The sequence below is a fragment of the Poecilia formosa genome, unplaced genomic scaffold, assembly GCF_000485575.1.
Source record: "Poecilia formosa unplaced genomic scaffold, Poecilia_formosa-5.1.2 Scaffold632, whole genome shotgun sequence".
In the NCBI taxonomy this organism is placed as follows: Eukaryota; Metazoa; Chordata; class Actinopteri; order Cyprinodontiformes; family Poeciliidae; genus Poecilia; species Poecilia formosa.
In genome coordinates, this window is record NW_006800571.1 from 65,650 (window position 1) to 75,119 (window position 9,470).

The 9,470-nt window shown below is 38.4% G+C and overlaps 1 protein-coding gene across 1 annotated transcript in view; it reads left to right on the forward strand.

Moving 5' to 3' along the window:
- Window positions 1-2,871, forward strand: part of LOC107834460 (guanine nucleotide-binding protein subunit alpha-12-like) — a 68,106-nt gene extending 65,235 nt beyond the window's left edge. The window contains exon 2 of the mRNA XM_016665906.1: window positions 2,064-2,871. Within this exon, the coding sequence (XP_016521392.1) occupies window positions 2,064-2,336 (273 nt within the window). The 3' untranslated portion in view covers window positions 2,337-2,871. The remainder of the gene's footprint in view (window positions 1-2,063) is intronic.
- The last annotated feature ends 6,599 nt before the right edge of the window (window positions 2,872-9,470 follow it).

The window sequence follows — 9,470 nt, forward strand, 5'->3', positions numbered from 1 at the left end:
CCGGAACTGACAGGAGCTTGTCAGCACCGCCATATCATGGCGACCTAGTGTCAGTTGTAGTGGTAGGCACCTAGTGGTAGCTATTATCAGCTGTCGCAGAAGAGGTCCCATCTGACATGGTTTGGGCCTGCTGTCTCTCAAGGAACGTCAGGGTGAAGGAGCGACGCACAGAAACTCCAAAGCACACAAAGAAGCATTTAAAACTACTTTCACCCCTGGGTAACTGTAACAGTAAAAGTGCTGATCCTTCGTGTCTGCTTCTAGCATGTGCTAAATGAATATGGGCGCTTTCTTCTTCTTCCTCCTCTGCTGCTTCTTTAGATTTCAACAGCAACTTGCATTGTTACAACCCCACCCTAAAATTCCTAAAGTAAATTCTGGCACTGGGCTTTAACTAAAAAGTAATCCGAACAGTTGATGAGTAAAAAAGTACAATTTATTTTACAGTCCTGATAAAACAACAACTACAGGAGACATACAAAAAAAACATAGGGGAGTTTAATGCTTCAGGGTCTCCAAGGCCAAAATAATAAACAAAACACCCCCTTATAACTGTAGAATAAAACAACCACTTGCTAAAGAAGAACTAAAAGAAAATACAAAACCTAAACTCCCTTACTAACCAAAAACAGGAGAAAACAGGTTACAACAAAAATGGCAGAGAACCCCTATCAGCTTCCACCTCTGAACAAAAACACTTCTTGAACAATTGTTCACAAAGATGCTCACAACAAGCTCAGTTCAAACACACAATCAGGTCCCACACAGGATCACAGGTCAAACAAAAGGAGGGGATCTGGCATCTCCAGCTTGCTGCTTATATAGGGCGGCTGACGAGCCCCAACACACTTCACCTGCAGCAATCAGGCAGAACTGAAACAGAAAAACACAGGGCTCTCAGAAAGAGAGCCCCTAGAGGTCAGTGACCGTAACATGCATCCATTATTGTTACACTACTGCCGTCTATTGGGTCATAATATCTATACCTCAAATTCTCATAATGATCCCAGTATTATTTAAAAAAAAGAAGAAAAATCTTCTTTTTCCCCTGAATGCTATTTAACTGATCAACAACATTCTCAAATATCAATTCCCTATTAAAACTTAATTCCGTTTTAATGGGCACTTTCTTCTTTTATTTCCAATTTTGACTTTCAGTGATTCACTTCCTGCTAAAGAGCCCCCTGGTGGTTGAAGAAAAATCCTCGCAAAGTTTGGAGCATGATAATCAAAATGGAATAAATCGATAATTGTGACAGAACAAATAAGTGGTTTGGAGTTGATTGATGCACGGACAGATGAGATTCCCCGAGTTAACCCAGTGCGGCCCTCTACCACCATTAGTTTGCCGTGTTTTGTAATAATAAAAGGTGTTTATTATTATTAACTCTTTGGTGCAAAAAACTGATTGAAAATCGATTTATTTACTGCATGTTTAAGTTTGTTAAGGCTAAGATGAAACGGCACTGAAAGCAGCCCTGCTTTAAACCATTCAGACGAACACAACATAGATACAATCAGATGACTTATTACCCCGTGATAATAACTCAGAAATAGTCCAAATAGTTTGGATGTATTTTTATTTATTTCTTACTTACGGAAAGTTTCTGTTTACATCATAGGTTTGTGGTATAAAGATAGATTTCTTATATAAAACGTCAGATATTTCACAACGAGATATTAACATTCATGGAAAAACTTTACATAACTTTATATTAAAGCAGAAAGCACGGCGGCCACCGTAAGGCTTACAGTATTCAATTATGCCTCATAAACTAATCAGTAGATTATTGTGAGGGGATGCAAAAGTTTTGCGAGGGAACGCAAAAGAAAAAAATTCCCCATGTCCCCTGGAGGGCTCCGTACAATCTAACCTTAATTTGATGTGTGATTTAAAAAAATAACAATTGTAAAACTGTAAAGTTAAATAATGCAATGCATTTGAACATTTGAGTGTACCTGACGTTTTGTAATGTCTGACCTCATATTTATACAGTAATGGTGGCTGTGAGAAAAGCAGCTGATTCTTTGCCATTCTGACTTTTGGTAATGTTTCATTGTAGGGTATGCGAGTGCTGGTGGATGCCCGAGACAAACTGGGCATTACCTGGCAGAGCTGTGAGAATGAGAAGCAGGGAATGCTGGTGATGTCATGGGAGGGGCGTGTGGGTACCACAAGGTTGGAGCCCAGTGAGTTCCAGCTCTACGTGATGGCACTGAGCGCGCTCTGGATGGATGCCGGCATACAGGAGGCATACACACGCCGCTCTGAGTTCCAGCTGGTGAGTAGATTAAAGACAGCTTTCCAGGTTCGTTGTGTTCATGCAGCCTCTTAGTACAACTCCTTCAAGTGTTCCTTTGCAATGAGATATTAATCGGTAGTTTGTGTAAAACTATTCATTACAGAAAAACGGATGTCAGTTTTATCATGCAAGACTCCAAGTTTCCCAGCATGAGCAGCGAGATACACACATAGTGATGAGCAAAAAAAACCTCAATAAATTAACCTTTGACTTCAAGCAGCAGATCTGCACTCTTTTTTGGCTCTGCTGTGAATTTCAATAATATAAATATATTTGAAGCATGTTTTATTCATACTTGTATTTTTCATACTTCATGTTTTCTTAGCTACTCAAAATAGTTAAGACAAGGCATTTTAAACTGTTTTCCGGCTGAAATCGATCATAACGTCTAAGGAAAAATCTTAGTCTGTTGTGAAACAATATGTGGAATGACCAAGTTAAGGACAGTTAAGTAATGTATAGGCTTCATGAGGTGCTTTTCCACTAGCCCGCTCTGAAGAATATTTTTCATAATTCTTTTATTATTTAGCTCCTTTTCTTTACAGGTATTCCTAGAATGTACAGAGAATAACACTTTCCCTCCTACCTTTTCTCAAGGTCTCATAGCACTCATTCTGAAACCAACCAATGATCTACTTTTATTGATTATTTGAGACGTATATGTCTACTCAACAATAATTATAAGATAATGGCTTTAATACTTTCTCATGGAATTAAAGAGTTTTTGGACACAATTACTGGAGAGACACAGTCAGGCTTTATAAAAAACATCAGTCTACTTTTAGATCTACTTGATTACTCCTACTTGGTACCAGATGATAGTTGTATTCTGTTCCTGGATTTCTATAAGGAATTTGACACAATCGAACATCAACATACTTTCCATTCTATTTCTTTGGATAATTTATGATGTCAAAACTGGAAATAGTTGTATGAAAATGAGAAATGGCTCCACCCCTAGATTTGAACTAAGGTGTGGTATTCGCAAATCATGTCCCATGTATTTATTCCGACTTGTACACAAATTCTTACAACTCATATCTCCAATGGTGCTTACCAAAGCTGAAGGGACTTCCTGATTGATAGAATGCCACTCTCTCCATACATCAGTGTGTGTTTCCTTAAAAAGTGTTAAATTCATATATCTAAAATTAAGGCCTTAAATGTTTTAAATTATTAATAGAAAAGGTAAATCTTAAATACGTTAATGACAGGTCTATTTACTTAATTTTGCGTATTCAATATATATATATTTTTTTTTTTCATTTTACTGGGCTTTTCTGACAGCCAAAAGTTCGAGTAGTGCACAGATATATTCATTGCATTCTATGGCTTGAGACAATGAGGCTGCCAGCAGCTTAATGCTTAAATACCTCTACTAGTTTAGCTAGCTTTTTCTTGACTGTCATGGGTAAATGCAAATTTATTGCCAGTTGGCTTGCCAAACCACCCCTATTACAAGCTCAGTAATTGGACACACACTCAGAAGTTCAGTGGATTTTAGACATGGTTGTCAAGCACTAGTCTTACCCATTGAAGAATTAATTTAAACAAAGTTGCTACTATGAAGGGAAATGCAGCTGAGAAGGATAAGAAATATAAAAATAGATCATGGAACCAAATGAGAATAGAGAGCAACAGGTGCAGCTTTGACGACAAATAGGGGAAAAGGTTAACAGAAGCAGTAATTAATGTCTTCAACTAAAGTAAAAATGTGACTAGATCTGTTTTTAATCTCAGAGAGTTTAGTGATCTGAATTTTTTTTTCACAGCCCCGGATCTGCATGATGTCTGACATACCATTCAACCTTTTATAATAATGACCCAGGACAATATCAGTCCTCCACTGAAAGCAACAGGGTCATAAGAAATTCTTAGAGCTGACAACTAGAAAGTAGAAGTCACTGCGATCTGCTCAGAATTGCAGAGGGAAGCCATTACAAGCATTTATTCATTTTCAGCATAACTTCTTTTTTTATTTGCAGACTTTCTAAAGATGTAATTATTGTTCTTTTGAGTGGAAATGAAACTGTTGAAGTGGAGCCCCATGGAGCTCCATCTCACATGTCCCATGCAGCAGATCCAATCTGAAATGTTTCTTGATGGCAGTGCAATCCATTTTCCTGATGTATTTAATAAACACTGATAAACAGTGTATTGCACACAGCACAGAAGTTTTTTTTTTTTTAATTCTACAGCTGGCCACAGAAGAAGATCATGAAAATAAGTGGATTTTTATTTGTCATTTTTGCTGAAAGCACCATAAAGTATTTTCTAAACCCCCTCCATGAAGTATTTTGAATATTAAACAGTTTTGGGTAATATTTTGGGGAACCTGTGCCGTCTCCTTAACACATTGTTGCTTTTAAGCAGCCTCCCTCCGGCCTTCTGGGACCCAAACAAACTGAGAGTCATTTAAAGTACACATACTTCAGTTTACTGACAAACAAAACCACCAGAGAAATCAATAACTCAACAAGCACCAACAAATCTGCTGTGAGGGGGCCAGTCAAGCTCTTAATGGCTCAACAGACTAATGAATGACCTCTAATGATATTGTGAATGTGGAAAATGGTCCCCCACCCCCACCAGTTGTTCCTGTTGTTGGCACGTTCTGAATGATTCACCTGCAGCCGGATTTTATTTGTACTTTATTGAAAGTGACACAGTGGCATCGCACTTTCCTCGGGGCTGTAAATTTGACCTTTTACCTTGTTTTGCATTTATCAGTGATAGAGCAATGTGGAGTCAGGCAGATGTCACGTCCTCTCACTTAACGTGCTGTGCGTGGGTGTAGTAGAGGAGATGCAGAAATTAAGGTCAGACTACATTCTCTTATCTGAACTTGCTGTGAAGCTGATCTGTCTTTCAACGGCTTCATAAAGAAAGCTTAGTCATTCGGAAAGTTTTATAGAAAGGTGAACTCATGTATGAACTTCCTCAACTTCTTAAATACATTATGCACTCTTTTTAATCAATCAATCAATCAATCAATCAATCAATCAATCCTCTTTATTTAGACACAATTATGGTCCATAAACAGACAAAACAAGAACAATAAAAAGAAGAAAAATAAAAAAATACGTAATGAAATAATCAATCACTGACATAAACTAATCCGCCAGTGATTCCACAAACTGGAGAAGAACCTCACTGAGCTTTGAACAGGTTTGGTCAGAGTCTGAATGATGTTGTTTGCAGAGTCCGTTAATCTACACATACATCTGTGCATAATGTTTCGAAGCACAGCAGCGCAGGTTGGCACATTGGCATTCACAAACATCTGACTGGCACTACCCCATTGGGGCACCCTAAGCAGCATCCTCGTGCCATCATTATAAGCGACCTGAAGTTTATTCATACTCCTTTTCCTGTAACACCACCACAGGTGGGATGCATACATTAGAGTACAGTATGCTTTAAAAAGTGCAATTTTGACAGATGCTGAGCACATGGAGAACTTCCGAAGGAGAATATTAGCTTGTACATATTGAGTACAACGCTGCCTGTAAATGTCTCCATCATCAGACAGGTCAGCGGTGATTAATGTCCCAAATATTTGACCTCATCAGTGACCTGGAGGATGCTGCTAGACAGGGTGAAATCAGGAAAAGATAATTTAGTGTCTTCTTTGCTCTTGACAATCATGATGTTGCTCTTTTTTGCATTATATTTATTATCATGCTGTAACCCATACTTAGAGCAAACCCTTAACAGTTGCTGCAGACCAGCATTATATGGACAGAATATCACAAGATCGTCAGCATACATCAGGTGGTTGATGGTTCCACTACCAACCCGACAGCCAGTCCTACATTGATTCAGCAGCTTAGATAAATCATCCATATACAGGTTAAAAAGGCAAGGAGATACAAAGCTATCTTGTCGCACACCATTACACATATAAAACGAAGATGATACAGAGTTTCCCCATTTTACAGACATATTCTGGTGAGCATACCAATACACTAATATTCTTAATAAATATTCAGAACTCCTCTCTCATGCAATTTATGAAACAATTTTTCATGATTAACATGATCAAATGCTTTTGATGCACCTGTAAAACACATAAAAATTGTGGTATTATGTCTCTTTTATAAATCTAAAATTTCCTTGAAAGCAAAAATGCACATATCGGTGCCAAGTTTTGGTTTAAAACCAAACTGATTATCAGATGTGGCTATAAACGTCTCAATTCTGCTCAACAGAGCCTTCTCCAGAACTTTCGATAAGGTACTGGCCAGAGCTATGGGCCGATAGTTGTCTTTGCTATTTATTTTACCAGCCTTATCTTTTACAATAGGCACTAAAATCACAGACAACATAGAGTTTGGTAAAATGCCATGAATTAAAAACCCGGTGAAACAAGTAGCCAACAAAGGAAAAATGTTCCTACTTGCAAATTTTAAGTGCTCAGTAGATATCTTGTCCACACCATATGCCTTATTATTTTTCAACTTCTTAACAATGTCACTAACTTCTTGTGAAGAAATAACAACGTCTTCATGCATATCTATGCTGTCCATCACAAAGGGATTACTCTTCCTAGAATTAAACTGTTCATAATAGTGTTTCTTCCATAAATTAATAATTTTGTCTGGTCCAGTTACACCATCAATATTCATTGGCAAGGATGCTTTTAGATTGTTAACTCTTTTTATTTCTTTCCAAAATTCAGAGGGACTGTTGAGTTCTAATTTTCTTGCTAGTGACTCTGATTTAAGTGCATTTTCGTTCCTCTTAATAAACCATAAGGCATATTTAAAGTTGGCATTTGATCTCTTCTTGTAGTCAAATACAGGACCATGTTTAGGTTTGCCTGATTCAGCCCACAGTCTGAAAGCCCTTCTGGCCTCTGTATGAAGCTCTTTAGCATAATCATTAACATTTATGTTTTTCACCTCTTATTCAGTTGTGTGACATGTTTTTAAGCTCTACTTTTGGTTTTATGTTTTTTTTTTTTTTTACCACAGTTCTGTGTTTTCTGTGTCTAATCAACCCATTAGTTGATCACTTCTTTGTCTTTTTTAATAGCACATACACAGGGGTGAAAGTAGGGGGTACGGTCGGCTTAATCAGTTAATAAATAGCTCCCCCATTTCATATTGTTTCTGAACTGTTCTTTGCTAGAGCAGGGCTGCAATACGTCGGTCGCGGAAGGTTTTGAGTCGATCTCGGCATTAGATGACAAACTGAACGCCGCCAGGACGCTGAGACCAGCATGTCCTCCTCTGACTGGCTTATCAAAACGTTCGTAACTTTATTAAAGAACAAAAAAATAAGTAAATGAATAAAATCAATAAAACGTGTTCAAATTAATGACCCAACAAAAATAATAGTCTCAGTGATTATTGTTTCAACATGGTAGTACGCAATTCTGTGAGTTTCGGTTCCATGCCAAAATAACTAGCAGAGCAGGAGTTTAAAATTAACTAATCAACCACCGCTGTCTTTGGGGAGCGCTTATTAATGATTGCAAAATAAATATAGAGCCTAAAAACCTAATATCGTATGTTATGTTTGTTATGTTTTTAAAGTAATCTCTGATCGGCTTGCAGAGCGCAGGTGGTTGCCACGGCAACTGGTGTGCTTAAATGACTAAGGGTGCGTTCACACTGCAGCCTGAAGTGACCCAATTCCGATTTTTTTGACGTAATGCGACCTGTATCCAATCTTTTCATGGCAGTGTGAACAGCACAGGTCGGATTATTTTTCGAATGCGACCCATATCCGATACGTATCCAATTCAAATGCGACCTAACGTTCAGGTCGCATTCATCCGAACTGAACGTCACTGATTCTCAACAAATCTCACTATTCTGCGTCCTGATACGCTCAAGCGGGAAGAAAAACAACAAACATGACGCACTATATGAGGATTGAGTTGTTAATATGCTGCTCTGGTCGGACAACAACTTCAAATATGTAAGCTCCACCGTTAGCCTCCATGTTTACTTCCGCAAACTCTGAGCACTTCTTTTTATGGCAGTTGCCAAAACACTGAGAACGCTGACGCTATTGCGCCCTCCAGTGTGCATGCGGGACACTTTCAGGTCGTTTGCCCGTTCACACTGCAGCACACATACAGGTCGCATTTATTGGCATTGTGAACGGCCCGGCAAAAAAATTGGAATTGCCAAAAAATCGGAATTGGGTCACTTCAGGCTGCAGTGTGAACGCACCCAAAGAGAGAGAGAGAGAGGGAGAGAGAGAGAGAGAGAGAGAGAGAGTAAAAAGGTGCGAGTGGTTTTGAGTTGATCACCTGTTCGGGTTGTTTTAGCTTTGTTTTACCTTTGTTGTGGCGTTTTACAGCCACCGTAGTTCCTGAACATTCAACAAACTTGGACTAATTATCTCGTTTGTCTGTGAGTATACGTCATTCACAACAAACATCAAACACGGTAAATATGTTTCATTAAATATTTAACAGACAAATGGCTTCTGCGACAATTATGTGAAATTAAATTAATTGTCTAATATTAAAATAATAGTTTGGGTATCTCGCTTTGAGCTCAGAGTCTGAGACATTTTTCCTCTCTCAAACTTTTTTTTTGCCTCTTATTTAGTGGAAATATTGATGTTGATGAGACTTAATGATAACCTTTTTCAACCTTTATAGCTCCACTTTTGAAAATGAGGCTCTAACATTCACAAATGACATTGAAATAAAATCCAGTCCAACATCTGGTTTGAGGTGATTCCTCTGGAACCTGTTGGAAGAAAAATATCCCAACTTCAGAAGATGAGCTTTAACCTAACAGAGCTCTGTGGTTCCTCAATATGAGAGTCAAGGTGAGGAGGCACCATGTCAGGAAGACGAAGTGGAAGCTGCATCTTCAGAACAAACTAGACTACTACTACTAGGCCTACTGATTATCCCTCTGTCTGGACACAGGATCAATATAACCAGTTTAAAAGCTAAAATGAATGGTTATATGCCAGACATGGAAAACTGGGATGCACTCCATGGCGTGATGTTCAAAATTTAGGTCTCATGGCATCTCAAGGTGTCAACATTGCAGCCAGTGGGCTGAGGGAAATACAGCTCCATTTTGTAGCAATTCAAGAGCTACCCAGATTTTATCGTTTTGCAAAAATTTCATCAGCACAGAAACTCCACAGCACAAAAAGAAGCAACTGTGTGTGTGTGTGTGTGTGTGTGTG